The sequence below is a fragment of the Microtus pennsylvanicus genome, chromosome 12, assembly GCF_037038515.1.
Source record: "Microtus pennsylvanicus isolate mMicPen1 chromosome 12, mMicPen1.hap1, whole genome shotgun sequence".
Taxonomy (NCBI): domain Eukaryota; kingdom Metazoa; phylum Chordata; class Mammalia; order Rodentia; family Cricetidae; genus Microtus; species Microtus pennsylvanicus.
The window spans coordinates 62594882-62616722 of NC_134590.1; the positions used below are offsets into that span (position 1 = coordinate 62594882).

The following is a 21841-nucleotide window of genomic DNA, read 5'->3' on the forward strand; positions in this document are numbered from 1 at the left end:
AGGAGCTGCTGGGTTCTGGTCCTTGGTGCTACTCACAAACTCCCCTCCGTGATTCAATCACAACTTACTCTAACGCTTTATTTTTTTTTTTAAATATTTATTTATTATTTATATAATATTCTGTCTGTATGTCTGCAGGCCAGAAGAGGGCACCAGACCTCACTACAGATGGTTGTGAGCCACCATATGGTTGCTGGGAATTGAACTCAGGACCTTTGGAAGAGCAGTCAATGCTCCCAACCCCTGAGCCATCTCTCCAGCCCACTCTAACGCTTTAGAAACACAAGTTTCATGACTGTAATGCCTAATCTTGGTCGACTATGTCTAGAACAACTAAAACCCAAGCAGCTGGGTACTCCTGTGAGAAATTTTCTTAATTCGCTGATTTGAGTTAGGAAGAGCATGCTAAGCCTGGGCTACACTTTTTAGTGGACATAAGAGGAGGAAAGCTGTTTTTTGCCTGCTTGCTCTGGCTGGCAAGTTCATATCCTGTTGCTGAAGCATTCCTTTTGAATTGAGTAACAGAACTCAATTCTTTAGGATTCCAACGTAGACTGGAGACTAGCAACTTTCTAGGAATCCTCTGAGATTCTAGTACCAGTTTGAGACTGCTGTAATGTCCATTTTTGTGGTCTTTCTGTTGAGAGAAGAGACAGACTAGCAGCACCACAGCCTGTAAGCCACTCTTATAAATCCCTTCTTTATATCCATATTCATTCTATCAGTTCCATTTCTCTAAAGAAGCCTCATTCTTGAAATTTAAGCCTAGAGATAAAATCTGGGAAATTCAAAGGCTTCATGGATGTTAGCTCTTCCTGTCTTTTAAACAAGATCTCTATTGGTTTTGATTTTGGTTTAAGTTTATGTGTATGTGTGTTTTGCCTATATGTTTTCATGTGTACCACATGCATGCCAGGTGCTCAAGTAAGCGAGAAGAGGGCACTGGATTTCCTGGAAATGGAGTTATAGACAGTTGTAAACAATCATATGAGGGCTGGAAAATGAACTCAGGTCCTCTCCAAGTGCAACAAATGCTTTTAACTGCTGAGCCATCTTTCCAGCTCCAGTGAGGTTTGTTTTCCTTTTTAGACATTTTTTTCCTTCCTTCCTTCCTTATTGGTATGTCTGTCAAGGTACAAATAAGGGAGTCAGAGAAAGACTTGCAGGAGTTGGTTCTCTCCTTCTATTTGGGCTCTAGGGATCGAATTCAGGTTGTCAGGCTTGGCAGTAAGTGCTTTTACCCGTTTAGCCATGCAGCTGGCCCCCTTTATAGTGTTTTTCTTTATAAAGCTTCCTAGAAGCTGGGCGGTGGTGGAGCATGCCTTTAATCACAGCACTCAGGAAGCAGAGGCAGGAGAATCTCTGTTAGTTCGAGGCCAGCCTGATCTACAGAGTGAATTCCAGGACAGTCAGGACTACACAGAGAAACCCTGTCTTGAAAAAACAAAAAACAAACAAAAAAAGTCCCCTAGATTTCTGTGTATAAGTCTTTTATAACCTCCAATAACTTCAACCATGGGTACTGGAGTGATTTGGGTACTATGGTAAATGCTATCTGACCCAACCTTCCTTTCTGTCTTCCTTTTGTTTTTTGGAGGGAACCTAGGACCTCACACAGCTAAGCAGGTCCCTACTAATGAGATAAATGCTACATCTATTTAAACAACAACTTCAAATTATTGATGGTGTAGAGAAAAACAAGTTAACTTCTATACTGAACGATACAGCTAGTCCCTGTGATCTGTTCTTTTACGTTTACTCTCAGAGACAAAAGGTAGTCTATAAAATTGTTTTACTCCCTCCTTTTAACTTGCTTAGCCTTCAGTTGTTTTTTTTTTTCTGAACTGCCTAGGAATCACAGCTGAAAGCTGAGAGCAATGTGGAAAAACACAGCTTTTATCTTTTACATGCTTCTTCCTTCCCAAGTAAAAAATTGTTTCCTCTGTAATATTTTTTTTGTCCTTTCTCTTTGTATTATGGGTCTTCTCACTTTAAGTGATTTAATTAAGAAAATAATTTCACACAGATGTACCCACACTTGGGATTTAGTTAATTCCAGATGTAGTCAAGCTGACAACCAAGAATAGCCATCACACTCTTCTGGTACACTGCTTTACCAGGTGGATTTTCTTTACTGGCCAATGTTGCAGTTCTACTTGTTTTTGTTTAGTTTTGCTTTTGAGACAAGCACCTCGCTATATTGCCCTGGTTGGTCTTAAAGTCACTGAGATCTGCCTGCCTCTGCTTCCTGAATGATGGGACTAATAAGGTACGTGCCACAATGTCCAGCAATATTGCAGTCCTTTTTGCTTGTCTATCACTTCCCTTTTTCTTCTGTAGTTTTTTTTTTTTTTTTGGGATAATATTGCTTTGGAGATCAGGCTGGTCTTGAATTCATTTTCCAGGTGTGCAACAGCATGTCTGGCTATTTCAAGTATGGCCTTGTAAATAATATGCATATAAATGTACATTCTAGATTTTTATTATCATTTAATACAATGGTTTTCAACCTGTGGGGTCATGACCTCTGAGTGGGGTGTCCTAATAACCCTTTCACAGGGGTTGCAGAGCAGATATTCTGTGTAACAGATATTCAAATTATAATTCATAATAGTGGCAAAAGTTGTTATGAAGTAGTAACAAAACAATTTTATGGTCAGGGGTCACCATAACATAAGGAACTGTATTAAAGTGTCCTAAAATTAGAAAGATTGAGAACCACTGTTCTAACAGATACTTTTATTTTCATTTAGTTTTTGTTTACTAGGCTGACCTGTAGTTACTAAGTAGCCAAGGTTGGTTTTGGACTTACAATGATCCTACCTAAGCCCCCTGAGTGCTGGAATTACAATTACGAGATACTGCACCTTTTTATTTGTGGTTACTGACCTATTTTTGTTTACCATATTCCATTTTTTTAAAAGATTTATTTATTTATTATGTATATAGTATTCTAAGTACTCTGCCTGCAGGCCAGAAGAGGGCACAGATCTCATTACAGATGGCCGTGAGCCACCATGTGGTTGCTGGGAATTGAACTCAGGACCTTTGGAAGAGCAGGCAGTGCTCTTAACCACTGAGCCATCTCTCCAGCCCCATATTCCATTTTTTTAACAAAAGATTTATTATTTATGCACATGTGTGTCTGTCTGTGGAGGTCAGAATTCAGATCTCCTGGAGTTGTAGTTACAGGAGATTTTAAGCCACTCTTGTGAAAACAGGACACTGGAACTTTGGTCCTCTGGAAAAGGAACAAGTATTTTTGACTGCTAAGCCGTCTCTCCAGCCCTATTTCTATTTTTATTATATGTAGATGTGTGTGTCTTTGTCAGGGTATATATACCTGAGTATATGTGCCCAAAGAGGTGAGAAGATGATACCAGGTTTCTTGGAGCAGCTGTGAGCTACTGACATGAATGCTGAGAATCATACTTGGTCTTAGGGCTAGAGCAGTATGAGCTCTTAACTGATGAGCCATCCATCCCTCTAGTCCCTACTAGAGAAAGGTTTTCACTGTGTAATCAAGGTTAGCCTCAAATTTGTTATCACCTTATCTCAGCTTTCCAGGTAGCTGGAACTACGGGAATGCATCATAATGCTCAGTTTCAGTCTTGGCTTTAGTTCCTGGCTTTCTTATCATCTGTTCCCAGATATTTGTGGCCAGGAACGTAGGGGCTATTGGACTGGTGGCTAAGCACCTGTAAACTAAGGCATCTAGGAGGCTGAGGCAGGAATATCATGAGTTCAAGGCCTGCCTGAGAATCTTAGATCCTATCTCAAACATGGGGACAGGGAAGCTACTCAGCAGCAGAGCATTTGTTTGGTGACCAGTCTCACACCAGCCTACAGTCCAGGCCACAAGTACCTGGGAACAGATGCCAAGACAGCAAGGCATTTAGCACCTCTTCCCCATGCTAGGGATCAAATCCAGCAGGGATGTTAAAGTTGAAAGTTTCAGAATGCAGATTTGGTATGTGGTCCCTCTGGAGTTCCTTACAGTCTATGACATCAAAGCAGAATCATCTGTATTGACTTTATATCTAACCACCTTGCCCAGACACTTTAAAAATTCAAGTGGGATATGGTGATGTATATCTATAATCCTACCAATAAGAAGAGAGAAGCAGGAGGCCCGCCTGGATTATAGGAGATCCTGTCTTTAAAATCAAACATACAGAAAATTACTGAAAAAATTAAAAAATTAAATTAATTTGCTCACAAGCTCTTTTGGACTTTTTATAAATATACTTAAGCCACCGAGCAGTGGTAGCGCATGCCCTTAATCCCAGCACTTGGGAAGCAGAGGCCGGTGTAGTTCTGTGAGTTTGAGGCCACTAGGTCTACAGAGTAGGTTCTAGGATAGGTAGAGCTGTCACACAGAGAAACCCTATCTTAAAAAAAAAAAAAAAAAGGTATTTTCTTGTTGCCACAATTTATATAGTAAATCAATATGGTCCTTGAATATGGTCCCAATTAGGTTGGTCACCAGAATAGCTGCGTGTATCTTCAGTGTTACTTTTCTCCTTAAAGAAGGTCATATTAGTATGTTCAAATGCCACATGTACATGAGACTCACCTGCAAGGTGTCTAAGAACATGGAGGCTAGAATCAGAAGTAGCAGTTTTGGAAGTTAAGTGAGTCTGTGAATCAGGCTCAACCAGGGGAACCACCATCAACATAGACAAAATGAAAGAGGAGAGAGAAAACCAAGTGTGTACGTAAGAGCAGGTGTATGGGGTAGGGAATAGAGTTGGGCTGTTTGCTATTTGGCTTGTTCATGATATTCATCCAGGGTGACAGAAATGTCACAGGAAGGTCACAGGAACAGAAAAACGAGATAAGCTCAGCAACCAGGAACCTAACAATGTCCTGACATGCAAGCCTCGTGTTACCTTTTGAAATACTCCACCTCCCGCTCAGTCTCATCCATATCCACACTGTCCAGGTCGATGTCTTTAGGCAAGAAAACATCATCTGTAAAGTAAGGGAAGGAGACACATCACATTATCAAGAGTGGATCTCACCAGGATAAACACTGCACAATGTGTTTAAGGCAAGATTCTGCAAAAGGCCAGAAGGGCAGATTGCTCTTGTGAATCCCTAAAGCTACTCACCCATCTGCCAAACTAGCCATTACTGCTTCAAAAACCCACCAAAAAGATTCCCTGAGGGAACCCCGACTCAGAACTTAGGACTTTCCAAATCAAGAGTGCTGCCCTACTTTCCTTTGCAAGGCACCAGAGGGTCATTAGTTAAGGAACATTCATTCTACTTCCCAGGACCTCAGCCATGTCTGAGAATTTCAACATTTGTCCCCTGTTGTGCCCAGGTCTGACTGGACATTGAGTCTCTTCCCCAAGTTCAGCTCAAGGTTCCAAGTATGCAATATCAATGAAAATGGAAAGGTAGAGGTAGTTCACAGTTCTTTGTTAAGAATGAGCTTCAGTCACCCCAGACCATCACCCTAGTTCCTTCCATCACAGGCTTTTCCACAGTGTCATTATTAAGGCACATCTCACTTGCTTAATAACAGCCACCATTGTGACAACTCACAGGATTAGAGTACCAAGGACTGGGAGCGTCCATTCTGAAAAGAACAGGGCCAGAAGAGGACTCTAGTTATCTAAACTCAGAAGGAAGGGAAAGACAAGGACACCTGCACAAAACTGCATTCCAAATAGACCCTAAAGATTTAGGCAGTAAAGATTTAAGGTAATAAAAAAAAAAAATGGAGTACAGACCTAAACAGAGAACTCTCAACAAAGGAATCTAACATGGCTGAAAGACACTTGAGGAAATATTCAACATCTTTAGTCATCAGAAAAATGCAAATCAAAACAACTCTGAGATTCTATCTTACACCTATAAGAATGGCCAAGATCAAAAACACCGATGACAACTTCTGCATTGCTGGTGGGAATGCAAGCTGGTACAGCCCCTTTGGATGTCAGTGTGGCAATTTCTCAGAAAATTAGGAAACAACCTTCTTCAAGACCCAGTAATATCACTTTTGGGTATATATCCAAAGGATGCTCAATCATACCACAAGGACATGTACTCAACTATGTTCACAGCAGCTGTTTGTCATAGCCAGAACCTGGAAACAACATAAATGCCCCTTGACCGAAGAATGAATAAGGAAAATGTGGTACATTTACACAATGGAGTACTACACAGCAGAAAAAAATAATGACATCTTGAATTTTGAGGGAAAATGGATGGAGCTAGAAAACATCATTTTGAGTGAGGTAACCCAGACACAGAAAGACGATTATCATATGTACTCACTCATAGGTGATTTTAAAACATAAAACAAAGAAAACGCGCCTACAAACCACAATCCCAGAGAACCTAGACAACAATGAGGACCCTAAGAGAGACATATATAAATCTGATCTACATGGAAAATAGTAAAGGACAAGATCTGAGTAAATTGGGAGCACAGGGACCATGGGAGAGGGTTGAAGGGGAGGGGAGAGTCAGGGAGGGAAGCAGAGAAAAATGTATAGCTCAATAAATAAAAAAATTTAAAAAAAAATTAAGCAGTAGTAACAAAAAGCACAGAAAGAAGTTGGCATGGCAGAGAAGACATGTTATTCTAGTCAGTATAGCCTGGCTACATAAAAACCTATCTTAAGAATAGAAAAAGGCTAGCCAGGCGGTGGTGGTGCTCGCCTTTAATCCCAGCACTCAAGGAGGCAGAGACAGGTGGATCTCTGTGAGTTCAAGGCCAGCCTGGTCTACAAGAGCTAGTTTCAGGACAGGAACCAAAAGCTAAGGAGAAACCCTGTCTCGAAAAATCAAAAAAAGAAAAGAAAAAGAAAAATAGTCAATCAATGAGATGGCTTATTGAGAAAAAGCACTTGTTGCTAAGTTCTGACTGCAATAATGTAGGAAAGAACCAACTTCTGTGAGCTGCCTACTGACCTCCATACTTGCTCTGTAGCAAGTATGTGTTAATGTGCTCCCGAAAACAAGTTAATAAATGTAAAAAGGAGAATAATAAATAACCAAAAGCAAAGATGATCATGCAAACCATGAAGTGACAAAAAAGCTCTGGCCTTGTCTGGAGAAGACAAGCTGTAAGGGGTGTGAGGATGCAGTTCAGCAGCCTCTTCTCAGCCTCAGGACAAGGGTAAGCACACACACATTGAGCACAGCGGTGCAGGTGTAGTATTCCAGTGTCTAGTGTATGCTCTCCTAAGCAGAATTAGCAGTCTCAGACTGAGAAAGTAAGCTTAGCTTAGGAGCTTCTGCGCAGTATTCATGAAACTCTGGGCTCAATCTCCAGTACTACATATAAATTGGACATGGTGGTACATCCCATATAATTCTATAATCCCAGGACTCAGGTGTAGGCAGGAAGATGAGAAGTTCAAAGTCATTGTCAGATACATAGAAAGTTGGAGGTCTGCTTGTATTACATGAGACCCTGTCTCAAAAATATAAGTATTTATAAAACCTTAGTATAAGAAGCTGTGTTTAGTTTTGAGAACAGTTTTTCCACAGCATATTAAAATGCAGATGTGACTCAAGAATTTTAAATCCAATGGAACCCTAAAGTCACTGTCAATGAGGAGGAATTCAGATGGGAGGAGGCATGTTGAGGCTGTGCTTCACTTATCAGAGGACCAGGGCACTTAGAAGTGATGTCCCAAGAATTACCTAAAGATGCTATATTCAGACAAAGCAGAAGCAATGCAAATAAGCAAGATGAAGAGAAGGAATGGGAATAGCACAGCAGAAAGAGTGGAACTGGGGCTGGGGAGATGGCTCAGAGGTTAAGATCACTGGTTGCTCTTCCAGAGGTCCAGAGTTCAATTCCCAGCAACCACATGGTGGCTTACAACAATCTATAATAAGATTTCTGGCTCACTGACAATAACAGAGGAAGGAGGCACACAGACGTACACAAATAAATAAAACAAATTGGAAAAAAAAAAGCGTGTATGTTCTAAAGCAGGCCATCCCTCCATTGGCCTAACAACCTACCTTCCTTAGGACTTTCCTGTTCTTTCTAGAAGTAGCACAAGGCCCATACAAACATGAGTACAAATCCTCAATTTTCCCTAATCGTCAAATATGTTTAGAAATAAGTGTTGAAGAAAGTATCAGAGAAGAAAACAGCACATACAAAAAATACTCAAAGTAATTACAAGATAGTGATAACATTGATGCCAACTATAAAATTATTATAACAAATGTGAATGATGTTAACTTACCAAAGAAAATTTCCCCCCCCACCAAACCCTGACAAGGTCCCCATTATATAGTCTGGGCTAACCTTGGGAGTTGTGTGGTAGTACGTCCTTGTAACATTAGTTACTCAGAGATGTGGGATGTCTCTCTCTATGCTTTTTTTTTTCTTTTAATCACTGCTTGGCCCTTAGCTCTAGCCCTTACTGGCTAATCTCTCTATGCTTTGAATGTTTTACTACCAATGCTTAATAAAGAAGATGCTTTGGTCAAAAGTCAGGCAGATGCTAGCAGCGGCTGGGGAAGCAAGATATGAGGTAGCAAGCCATGAGCCATGATAATAATAGAAATGGATTAATTTAAGTTGTAAGAGCTAGTTAATAATAAACTTGAACTAATGTGCCAAACAGTGTTATTAATTAATTAATTAATTAATTAATTAATTAATTAATTAATATTAAGCCTCAGAGTGGTTATTCAAGAACTGGTGGGTGGAATAGAAACATCTAGTTATACTCAGGGGGTTAAGGCAGGAGGACTTTCAAGTTTGTTGCTAATCTAGAGAACTTAGCAAGATTCTTCCTCCAAAAAAGTGGAGATGCACCTTAGTGGCAGAGTGCTTCTAGTATAAGTATCACAAATGCCGTAAGCAGAAATACATCTGTATCTCAGGTTCACATGAGACATTCACAAAAGCTGACACCTAAGAATTCTGCTCTAGTTAGGACTATAGTCCACAAAGGCCATGGGGCTATTGAGAAGTAATGAAAACTATGGATGTGGGGACTACAGGAAAGAAAAGAAGTTCGATCATTGGGGGGAACATTCTTGAAGGGGTCAGTGGTTTTTTACCTCTTCCCTCCATCTCTCTGCCTCCCAGTCTTTGTAAGTTGGGCTGATTCTATCTGCCATCACATGCCGTCTCACCACAGGCACCAAAGCAATAAGGCTAACTGACTAGAGACTAAAATCTTCAAAACTGAGAGCAAAATAAACTTTTCCTCTTTAGAAGTTGATTATCTCAAATATTCTGTTTTAATAATAGAAAGCTATAATAAGGTTGCAAATGGAGTGATCTATACAATTCAAGATATAGAAAAGTCCAAACACTGTAACCATAATGCAGCAAGGGGAAAGAACACCTAGAAATGAATAGGCCCTCGCATCTAGAAACTCAAGCTGCTAACATGCTCCCAGGTGAATGGAGAGAGAAATCATACACACACACAAAGCTAACAACATGGAAAACCATAGACTTTCAAACAACTTCGTGAAAACTTATCTGTAAGACCACAGAGCCAAGTATGGTGACACTAGACTGTGATCCCAGCATTCAGGAGGAGGTGGTGACAGCAGAGATAAAAGCCAGCCAGGCAACATACAAGTGTGCAGCAAGCTTGAGCTCCCTAATATGACCTTGTCTTAAAAAGATTTTTTTGGATACAATTAATCATCAGAAGAGCCTGTCCTGAGCAAGCAAACAAATCTTAATATACTTTGGAGACTGCATACAAAATTTAAAATTTTAGCTGAAAAGGGAAATTTAAAAACTAAAAAGTCTTTCAAAATTAACCTCATCACATGAAGAAATATAAGATTTCCACGGGGAGAGACAGAATGCTGTTGAGTTTCTAAAAACTCATCATTTCGTTCCCACGCAGCCTGAAGGTGTTTCAGAGCTGAAATAAGAAAACTCAAAGCTCTCTAATTCCTTTAAAGAAAGTATAATGATCGACACTCCCACCATGTGCAAATACAGAAGTAATTAAAAACAGCAACAAAAGGGAAAGTTACAGGCCATGACTATCAAGACAATAAAGTAACACAAATAGAATCTCAACCAAAGAATATAATTATCACATGCAAGTGGTAATTGTTACAGGAACTTAGGGTTTGTTTAATGTTAGGAAACTAGAGTAATAACACTCATGAATATGCCAGAGAAGAAAAATCATAATTACTGCAGCAGGTGCAAGAAAAACTTTGAAAAACTTCAGCATATTTTCTTCATGAAAACATTCAAGAAATTTAAGAGTCACTGGCTTCTGTCCTAGCATTAGGTGGAATATCTAAGCCTCATTCCAAAGGCCAGCATCTCAGTCAATGTGGAAACATTTCAATCACTTCAGGAAGAATGTGACTCGGTCCAAGGCTTGGAAGAGAGTTTTGTGTCATGGTGCACACCTTTAATCAGTGCTGGGTACAAAGAAGCAGACAGACCTCTCTAGACTAGCCAGAACTACATAATGAGACCTTGTCTCAAGAAACAAAGAAACAAACAGTAACAAAAGACCCCCCCCCCCAAGAAGCAAGAACCCCAAAGACTGGAAATATAGCTAGGTGGTTAGAAGCATTAGCTAATCTTCCCGAAGATCCAGGTTTGATTCCCAGTACCCATACAGCAGCTCATTACCATCTGTAACTTGAGTTTCAGGGAAACCTGTCACTCCTCTGGACCTAACAGGTACCAGGCATGCACATGGAAAATAGACATTCATATAAGTAAAACACCCATACACATAAAAAGTTAAAATCAAAGCCGGGCGATGGTGGCACACGCCTTTAATCCCAGCACTCGGGAGGTAGAGGCAGGCGGATCTCTGTGAGTTCGAGACCAGCCTGGTATACAGAGCTCCAGGACAGGCTCCAAAGCCACAGAGAAACTCTGTCTCGAAAAACCAAAAAAAAAAAAAAGTTAAAATCAAGCTGAGCATGGTTATACATGCCTTTAATTCTAGCATGTAGGAGAGAAGGCAGAGGCAGGCAAATCTCTGAGGCCAGCCTGGAAAAAGACACAAATGACTAAAATTTAGAAATAAATAGAAAGTTGGGTGGTAGTGGTGTTTGCCTTTAATACCAGCACTCAGGAGGCAGAGACAGGTGGATCTCTGTAAGTTAGAGGCCAGCCGGGTTCACAGAGTGATTCCAGGACAGCCAGGGCAGTTACACAGAGAAAAACTCTGTCTCAAAAAACAAAACAAAAAAACAGGGGGAAAGCTGGGCGGTGGTGGCGCATGCCTTTAATCCCAGCACTTGGGAGGCAGAGGCAGGCGGATCTCTGTGAGTTCAAGGCCAGCCTGGTCTACAAGAGCTAGTTCCAGGATGGGAACCAAAAGCTACAGAGAAACCCTGTCTCAAAAATCAAAAAAAAAAAAAAAAAAACAAGGGGGAAAAAAAGAAATAAAAGGGAGATGACATTGTAACATAAATAAATGATATACAGAGAGTCTTAAGGATCTATTTTTAATCTCTATTCCAGTAAATGGGCAATATAAAAGAAATGGATAGATTCCCAGATGCATACAACATTCTTAAATCAAAGAGACAAATAATTCAAATATATCTATAACCAGCCACAACATTGAAATAGTAATAAAAAGCTTCCCACATTAGAAAAAGCCCAAGACTAGATGGAATTGTAGTAGAATTTTATCTAAACTTCAAAGAAGAACTAATGTTAATACTATTTAAATTATTCTGTAAAATAGGAAACTAAGGCTTCCAAACTCTTCTGAGTCCAGTATCACTTTGATACCAAGACCAGATAAAGGCATAACAACAATAGTAGAAGAGCTGGGTGTGGTGGCACACACCTTTAGTCCCAGCACTTGGGAGGCAGAGAAACAGGGGGATCTCTGAGTTCAAGGCCAGTCTGGAGAGTTCCCAGATAGTCAGGTCTACTTAGAGAAACCGTGTCTTGAAAACAAACAAAACCCAAACCAAAATAAGCAGATCAAAAGAAAGAACTGTAAGAGTGGGACCAGTATGTAGCTAGTTGGTAGAGGACTTGTCACAAAGCCCCAGGTTCAATTCTCACTATTGCATAAAAAGGGAGCGGTAGAACATATCAATAATTCTAGTATTTAGGAGGTCGAATCAAGAGGGTCAGAAGTGCAAGGTCACTCTAAGCTACACAAAGGGAGTTGGAGGCTACCTTGAATTACATAAGACATTATCTTAAAAAAACAAAAAACACAAACCACAGAGCAGCAACAACCACACACACAGACTGAGAGAGAACGAGTCCAGTGTACGTGAGTAGGGGAGTACACATCAGTCATCCCTGCCTACAATTCACGATGTGCCTACACCCGTAAACTACAGTGAATAATAAGACCCGAACAGTGAGGCAATTTAGTAAAGCAAAGGATGTGAAGTGTACACACACACAAACAACAACACAGCTTCACATAACCAACCAGTTAAGCTGCGCTGGCTAATAGAAATACAATTTGAGCCATATATGTTTTTAAGAGTCATATTTAAATTTTAAAATGAAACATTATATTACATTATAATTAATATGAAACTGTATTATGGTAAAGTATGTAGCTCAGGGGTACAGTGCCTTTCTAACATGCACAGGCTATGAGTTTCAATCTTAGCACTGAAAAATAAATACATGGAGATATTTCATCCATTTTAAAATTAAGTTCCAAAACGCAATACGTACTTTATAGTTATACTCACATTATAACTCATATAGAAGAACAGCAAAATACCAAAACAAAACAAAAAGCACGAAGAGGTGAGAAGAGCCAGTAAAATACAGAGACTCAGGCCGGGCGGTGGTGGCGCACGCCTGTAATCCCAACACTCGGGAGGCAGATCTCTGTGAGTTCAAGACCAGCCTGGTCTACAAAGGGAGTTCCAGGACAGGCTCCAAAGCTACAGAGAAACCCTGTCTCGAAAAACCAAAAAAAAAAAAAAAAAAAAATACAGAGACTCTAAAAATAACAGTTCAGAGCAATAAACACAGGATAGATCACTAAGCACATACACAGACCTGCTGCAGAAGGGCAGCACTGTAGGCCATGGGGACAGGATGAGCTTCTTCATAAATGCTTCAAGACAACTGTGTAACCATTTAGGAAAAGAGAATAATGAGCCCATACCTTACCTCATACCCAAGAATAAACCCCAACTGTATTCAAGATCTCTATGAGGGGGAGGGAAAAGAAACCACACAAACTCTAGAGAGAAACATGGGTATCTTCCTCCCAGTAAATCAAGTTCACAAGAAACTTAAGAACTAGGAGAAAATCTTGCTTGGCAGCACTGGACACAGGTGGAAACTCATATCCCTAATTTGTAAAGATTTCTTAAATAACAAAATTCTAGATGAAAAACAAAACAGGTAAAATGTATGTGTTGGAAAGTTTTTTATCAGCTTTACACAGGCTAGAGTCATTTTGGAAGAGGGAAACTTTAGAAAATGACTCCACTAGGCTGGCCTGTGAGCAAGCCTGTGGTGCATTTTTCTTGATTGATGTGTGAGGGCCTAGTTCATTGCTTGGTTGCTGCTACTCCTGGGATGGTGGTACTGTGTGTTATAAGAAAGCAGGTTCAGCAAGCCATGAGGAGCAAGCCAGTAAGAAGCACTCCTTTATGGCTTCTTGCCTCAGTTCCTGCCTTGAGTTCTGTCCTGATTTTTCTGGATGACAGACATCAAGCTCTAAGATGAAATAAATCCTTTCTCCACAGCTGCTTTAGTCATGGTGTTCTATCACAACAACAGAAACTCTTAATTAAAACAAGATATGAATAGAAAATTTACAAAAAGGCACACAAGCAAACTTTCTATAAAAGTTTACTAACCTTACTGCAAATTAGATGGAAATGGCCATGAAAACCACTCTTAGGAGTGATTCCAGTTAATGGGTTGGTAAAAGCTAAATAGCCTCGCATGAAACTTCAGGCTGGACTGTGGTGGGTCAGGAGAACACAGGTGGCTTGCAAGAGGGCCTCCTGAATGGCTGGAGGAATGTGGAGGCATCCCATAAAATAACTGTACACTTGCTATCTGAGCAGAACTCCCTTTTCTGAGCAAGCACTCTAAAGATAAACCTGCAGTCAGGAAGACAGACGTGGACAGCATTATACCCAGCACTGCGTGAAATTATAAAGCTCTGGAAACAACCCACTTAACTTTTCCACAAAAATAATGCAGCACATTTGAAACATTTGTAAAAAGCAAGGAAGAGTTCTTTGAACAGTTATGAAAGTGCTCCCCAGAAAAAAAATTAAGGAAAACCAGCAAAAGGCAAAAGATTATGGAGCATGTTACTTTTATGTACCAAACAGGAAGTGCATACTTCACCAGAGTGTAAGGACAGAAAATTCTGCAACTGCTTCAAGAATGTTCTAGACCCATGTAAGACAGTACCCATGTGAATAGATCAAGTTCTCACTATCCAATGACACCTGAAAACACACACCATGCACTGGAGCGTCATGGGAACTCACTGTGACAGAGAAAACAAAACTTACTAACTTTAAGATGTGAACCATCAATACAAATGCAGTAGAAATGGGCAAATATAACCTCAACCCAAAAAGACCCAGGATGGGATGGATGTTATAGCTCCCGCTTTCCTTACCCTCCAGGTTTGTACCTGTAGATTCAACTAACCACAGATCAAAAATACATTGAAAAAATATTTTGCACTTTTATAGCTTTTTATGTCTAAAATTATTTCAAAATAATAATAATAATGTAACAGCTACAATTATTATTGTGAAAAGCTATAGATAAGCAACATCCCACCTGCATGGGCCTGCAGAGAGCTCACACACACAAAATAGTACCAGCCAAAGCTGGGAATAGTTCCCTTATGATCTTATTTACCAATTGAACTGCTGGTTCTGTCTCCTTTCTTCTTTTTATTTTTCTTATTCTTGCCCTTGGGCTGTGGAGAACTTGCCAGAATCAGCCTGCCATTCTGTAGGAGCTGACTAGGGGAGGGTGGCTCAGGAGTGACAGTGTTCAGCTTCTCCTCTTTGATGTGGCTCAGCTGCTTTTTGTTGTTGTTGTTGCTGTTGGCCTTCCTCTCCTCTCTCTTCTGCTCTGTGAGGAGAGCAAGGTCAACTACTTTAGGTTTTAACTCAGGCTGGGCCCGGGTCTTGGGCTGTACCTCTGTGGTTTTGGGAGGATCCATGGGCTTCCTGGCTGGCTCACTGCTAGTCTTGCTGGTCTGTTTTAACTTTTGTTTGCTGTTTCCCTCCTTGTGATGATGCATCATGTCCAAGAGAAACGCAAGAGGCTCATGCTGCTTCCCATTGACTTCCTTGGGTAGCAGAAGCTTAGAGTCTCTGGGGTCCATGGGATCTGTGGCATCCCCATTGGCTCCAGGCCCTGGCCTAGGCTCTGAGTGGTTCATATGTCTGGAAGGGGAGTGAGATGAGGTTTCTGGTTCTTCAATTTGTTCTACTGAGCCATTGTGGATGTTTTCGGAGTTAGAGATAGACTCTGCTGCTGCCTGGAAATCTCTAGCAAGCATTTCCAACTTGGAACAGTCTTTACTTGGCCGCTCCTTTTTCTTCTTTTTTGCCGCTCTTAATTTCTGAAGCTCCTGAAGCCGCTGAAATTCCTCCTTGAAACGCTGCTCCTCATCTTCCTCTTCTTCTTCCTCCTCATCCTCCCGTTGCTTTTGTTCTTCCTGATGATGCAGATGCTCCCGTGCTCTGGCCTCAGCTTCCAGGCGTGCCTTCTCTTCCAGCTGTCAATGAAAAAAAAAGAGAAGATGGCTTAAGACCATGATAAGAACTCTAAAACTTGGCAGGGTTGTCAAGGTGGTTCAGAAGGTAAAGGCACTTGCCTGACGAATCTGAATTTGACCCAGACCCACATGGTGGAGACTCATCCTGCAATAGTTGTCCTCTGACTTATATACATATCATGATGCTACCTCCCCTCCACATAAGTAAGACTAATTAAAAAAAAAAACCTTGAGATATCGATCACATAATTTTGAAAGAGACAGTAACAACTAAAAACTTAAATATACCTACTTGCAATTATTTCACCCTAGAGAACTCTTGGATCTCATCTATCTACTGAAGCAGATACATATTTTACTGGAACAGGGCAGCTAACAGCATCTGACCAAGAGCTAGATACTGGGAGCAGTCAAGGCAGCTGTTGTGCTGTGTATGCAGCACCCAGAGAGCTGACCACTTCTTTATGTGGAAGGCAAGGAATCAGCTTACTGACTATATAAGCTCCTGACAAACTTAGCTGTCCAGGTGAGGGCTGAAGCTAACATGGGGACCTGCAAAAATAAGACAAAACCAAAATGTGTTCAAAAACTAAAAAGTAAAAACAAACAAAAACCTTTCCCATGCTGGAAGATAGTCTCAAAATATGCAGCCTTTCACAAGGGCAAGGGTTTTCAGAAATATTTACCATCACACAGCAAATGTGCATTTCTGCTTTCCAGCTTGATGGAGAGAAGTTTCACCAACTGAAGATTTCATTTTATTAATGATACAAGACAATGGGTCAGGTCTTGTCACAGACTGGAACCTGGGCGGAGGTGAAAATTGCTCAGGTTTCCACCAAGGGCAGCTGGCTAACTTTACCCTTTATAATGCTGATGTTATTAACTGTCCTTTAACTAGTTGGGCCAGTAGTCACAACAAGAATGTAGGAGGTCTGTTAGGAAAGGCACATACAGGCACTGTGGGCCAAGACTCAGTTTCATACCAAGACATCTCCTCATTCTCAGCTTCTAAACCTCAGAGAGTCCTATCTATTCCACATGGCAAAAGCTATTCCTTCTGTCTCTTTGGAAGAAGGTTCCCACAAAGGTGGAGACGCTTGTTGTCCCACTGGACAGGGAAGCCTCCATGTAGACTACTACAAACTCACTGTTAAGAAAACATAAAGTGATATAGCTTCTAGATGAGGCTGTCTGAGACAGACAATCACATTCTCAGAGCACCAGGGCAGGCATGTCAAACAGTCCTGCTTTCTGAAATGTGTATCTGTATGTCCGGAAATGGAGGGTTGTCACTTACCTTCCTCTGCTTGTGCCTTGCTCGTTTGGCTGCACGACTACTACTGACTGGCTTGGCCTCTGAGCTGTTTATAAACTGAAGCAAATCTTCCACTCTCCGATGGTCAACTACACCCTCCCGTTCTGATATCTGCTCCATTTTCTTGGGTTGTTCTTCCTTCCTTTTGGTCAGCCGTAAACGAAGTTTTTCCCTCATTTCTGCATAATTTCTACTTGTTGGTGCAGCTGGAGGCTAAGGTAAGAATATAACTAAATTAGACCTCAAGTTTTAACAACTTTGAATATAAGAAATTTCAAAACTTCTCTCCAAAAATAACTTGTTTAAATTTAATTTTAAAAATTACTTAAATAGGCCGGGCGGTGGTGGCGCATGCCTTTAATCCCAGCACTCGGGAGGCAGAGGCAGGCGGATCTCTGTGAGTTCGAGACCAGCCTGGTCTACAAGAGCTAGTTCCAGGACAGGCTCCAAAACCACAGAGAAACCCTGTCTCGAAAAACCAAAAAAAAAAAAAAAAAAAAAAAATTACTTAAATAAATAGCATATAATCATTGCAAAACAAAAATATAGGCAATAATATGAAAGGCCTATTTATTAATGAAAAGACATGTATTTATTTTACCATGTAACCTAAAAGTTGAGTTTTGGCAGCTACCTTTTAACTTGTTATAAACATTTGTGAAAATCCAGCAAAACACAAAATGATTTTTTAAAGCTAAAAAGCCACACACATATATTTATATGTCTACTTTTACTTAGTGAGATTATTATCTTCCCCACCACCAGAGTTGAGGACCAAACCAAGGGATTTGCACTGGCTAAGCAAGAGCTCTACCACTGGACTAGTGAGCTAAAGCCCCAGCTCTGGAATTATCTTTTGATGTTAATAATCTCTTCAATATTTACTTTTCTTCTTAGTGTTTAAAGGGAAATAAAAGGGAAAAACACCTCATTCTCAGTCCTATTACCAATTTCTTACTGTTTAAAAATCACACATCTTAGGAAATGGAGATAGAACAAAGCAAAAACAAAATAAATGTACATGCACCTTCATTCCTTATTTCTCCCTCCTTGGGGAACCTTGGGGAACCCTGGTTGCATAAGTACAGCTCTGGCTCTTCAGCGTTGTACAAACATGTAGTGTGCCAATACCTTGCACTCATCCAACAAGGTTACCACTATCCACAGACTGCATGAGCCAAACTATGGTGGGGTTAACAACCTACTTCACTGACTACCTAAAAATCTCACAAATAAATACAAAAACGCAGGTGGCTTAGTTCTGTAACCATAGCACTGAGGAGCCCAAAGCATAAGAACTCCTGCAAACTTAGGACCGGCCAGGATATGTAATGAGTTCCAGGTCAGCCTAGAATTGGAGAGACATCCTGTCTGAAAAAATAGAAACAAATACCACCAACAAAAACACAGTGATAAGAGAAAACCTGCTGTGATGAAATACTGTTTCTCTGGGTAAGTACAATCTGGAAGTGCGTATAAAATCTCAGACATTGATATACTTTGATATTCATCTTCTGCTATCCTCTCTTAAACTCCCTCTGGACCCTTTATTCCCAAAGAGTCCCCTTCCTTTATGTCTTTTTTTTTTTTTTTTGGTTTTTCGAGACAGGGTTTCTCTGGCTTTGGAGCCTGTCTTGGAACTAGCTCTGTAGACCAGGCTGGTCTTGAACTCACAGAGATCCGCCTGCCTCTGCCTCCCGAGTGCTGGGATTAAAGAAAGGCGTGCGCCACCATCGCCCGGCCCTTTATGTCTTTTTAAATAAATGGCCTACTAAGGAGCTGGAGGGATAGCTCAGTGGCTAAGAGCACACACTGCTCTTCAAGTTCAGTTCCCAGCACCCAGCTCACAATTATCTGTAACTCCAGTTCCAGGAGATCAGATGCCTCTGGTAACCATAGGTACCTGTAGTCACATGAACATACCCACATACAGTTACTCATGACAACACATAATTCAAATGATAAAAACAAATCAAACACACAATTCTTGCCAAAGGCTGCAAGTCACAGTACACTAACTATATGCACTTACCCCGCCATGTCCGAAGAACTCACAGTAGCAGCAGTCACAGTACTTGCCCTCCTTCTGGTTGGTGGAAGTTGAGGTGCTCGAGCTGTGCTCGGAGCAGCTGTCCTCATCTGCACTCTCATCCCCATCATCCTGCTGCGGGTCATAGACACCATTCTCGCAGCGGTGCCCTTCACAGTCAGGGTCACTGCAAAACCACATACAGAAGATTAGCAAGTAGCCACTCCAGAGGCACTAATTACTCCTCATGCCCACCCACTGTTCAGCTTAATTTTCAGACCAAGGCAGCAAAGAGGGCTCATGGCTCTGGGGTCAGAGAATCATGTGCCATCAGCCAAGACAGTGTGATGACTGGGCTCAGTTAGGAGATATGGCAGACATGTGGTCAGTAGTCATAGCACACCTACAGTGTCACCGGATGGACACATGACTTTTCTGACTTCCCTGAGACCACTGGTTTCATAATGGGGGTTATGAAGGACGTGCTTCTAACAGGCAAAGAAAGTCAAAGGTAACAGAAATGATCTTTTATAAAAATCACTGTGTGTGGTATTAGTTTCAGTACATAAATCTTGTAAATTGTCTGCAGATTCTACCCAATGAATAGCAAAAACAACTTAAAAAAACAAGCAAGGCACACCACACCCTTAATGCCACCAGTGGAGATAGTCAGCATCCCTGACCCTGGTCTTGGCAGCCGGGCCATTGTTCTTTCCTCTGAAGAACTAGAGGCTGAGATTGAGACTGGAGCCTCTCCAACTCCACGGCCTTGGCCTCTGTTGGTGAGGTCTCTTTCTTCTGCACTGGACTTGTTACCTGCCTGGACCCAGAGCACAGTCTGTAGCTATGTTAGTGCAGCATGGCTCCCAGCCCTCCTCACAGGGACCAGGGCTCTGTGACTCACCTGCAGACACTGGGAGGGGCACTGATGGAGCCATCTGTCGTGGAGGGCGGGGGAGCCACAGGGGTAGGACAGAAGCTCTTTCGTGTATCCACGAACCCAGGGGCTGTGGTTGCAGTTTTGGGGAATGATGGGGCAGCAAGATTTGGAAGGTGAGGCGTGGAGGCTGGAGAAAGTGCAGCAGGAGACAAAGCTGGGAGTGGGGCCAGGCCTGTGGGGCTGTTCCTTGGAGCAGCAGGTGCTGAGTGTCTGTGGTCCTCTTTGTTGAGGCCATGAAAAACATCACCTGCAGGTAGAGATACGAGAGAGAATGCCACTGGATGAAGAAAACAAATATTTAGGTTGCCTTTAATTACATTTCTTTTCCCATTTTTGGGGGTTGGGGGATGTTCAGACCTACAGAAACCAAAGAACACCCACTCATTTTCATCCTGACTGGTCACATTTATTTTATTTCCCACACATACCAGATCTGGTCCTAACATCTGTAGTAAGCTGTGCTCCAGTCTGAGCTCTTGAGAGCCTACAAGTTTACAAAAAATCTGAGATTTCTCCACAGTGGGCACCAGCATTCATAAGCCTGGAAGTCAGATTGCACATATAACCTAAATCTAAGCTCCTAACTTTACCAAAGTCATCAAAGCTTCTCTAACTAATTCAGTGGCTGCTAACAATTCCTTTGACAAGATATATGTTTTTCAAGAGGCCAGCTGTCCACTGGTGTGATTTATCTTATCACATCTGGGTGAAACATTTTAGACAAATCGTACTACATAGAGATAAACTACATAGAGAATAAATGACCTTTGTTACTGTCAGGTTTATAGTTGCCAGCTTCCTCCTCAGGGGGTGCCCATCATCACTCATAATGGGTCAGCGTCCATGGAAATGTTGTTTGCCAAACTGATAATCAGTATTCTTAATGCTTCCTGAAGGACTGGAGATGTGGCTCAATGGTAGCATGTTTGTCAATTAAGTGTGAAGATCTGGTTGATGCACTATACTGTGTGCAAGTGTGTACTTTCTCTCTTACACGCATAAAAGGGTGGTATGTGGGCTATTTAGCTGGTTACCATACTACAAGCCTTGGAAGGCTGAAGAAAAAGGATTGGTATGTGTTTGAGACTGGCCTACACTTAACACCGAGAGACCTTGTCTCATCTCCCACCTTCCCCAAAACAAAAGAAACACTCTTTTTGAAGCCTGGTGTCAATTATCAACTTGACAGAATCTGAAATCCTCTAGATGGGTGAATGGGCATGCCTCTGGAGGATTATTCTGATTACTTTAATTGATATGGGAAGACCTATCTTAATTGTGAGTTTCGTGAACATGCAGAACTGGACTACATACTTTGAAGATAGTAAACTGAGCATGTGCGTGCATTCATTGCTCTCAGCATCCTGATTATGGATGCAATGTGACCAGTTGCTTCAAACTCTAGTAGCCTTCATTTCCCTTGCAGGATAGATATGACCCCTTCTTTCTTGGGTTGCTTTTTTCAGGGCATTTTGTCACAAGAGGAAAAGAAACAGAAATATTCCCTGATTAGGCTGACCTATGTCATCTAATGGACTGCTAACTGCATCACAGAAATGTTTCTACTGTATGCTTCTACAAAGAGAAGTTTCTTAACCTTAGGAGCCTCTCTGAATATCCCAAGGGATTCCCGACTTTGAGTGCCAAGGTTCATCATATTCTTTTTCATGCCCTTCATGATTTTTTTCTTTTTTTTCTTTTTTTTTTTTGAGACAGGGTTTCTCTGTGGCTTTGGAGCCTGTCCTGGAACTAGCTCTGTAGACCAGGCTGGTCTCGAACTCACAGAGATCCGCCTGCCTCTGCCTCCCGAGTGCTGGGATTAAAGGTGTGCGCCACCATGATTTTTTCTGATGCTCAAA

The 21841-nt window shown here is 41.3% G+C and overlaps 1 protein-coding gene across 5 annotated transcripts in view; it reads right to left on the minus strand.

The window, feature by feature from the left end:
- Fam193a (family with sequence similarity 193 member A) overlaps positions 1–21841 on the minus strand; it is a 122678-nt gene that overhangs the window by 5866 nt on the left and 94971 nt on the right. For all 5 annotated transcript variants that reach the window (XM_075943893.1, XM_075943892.1, XM_075943890.1 and 2 more), the window contains 5 exons: positions 19947–20229; positions 19046–19229; positions 16996–17226; positions 14825–15695; positions 4893–4974 (listed from right to left, as the gene is read on the minus strand). In XM_075943893.1, the coding sequence (XP_075800008.1) occupies positions 4893–4974; positions 14825–15695; positions 16996–17226; positions 19046–19229; positions 19947–20229 (1651 nt within the window). The remainder of the gene's footprint in view (positions 1–4892; positions 4975–14824; positions 15696–16995; positions 17227–19045; positions 19230–19946; positions 20230–21841) is intronic.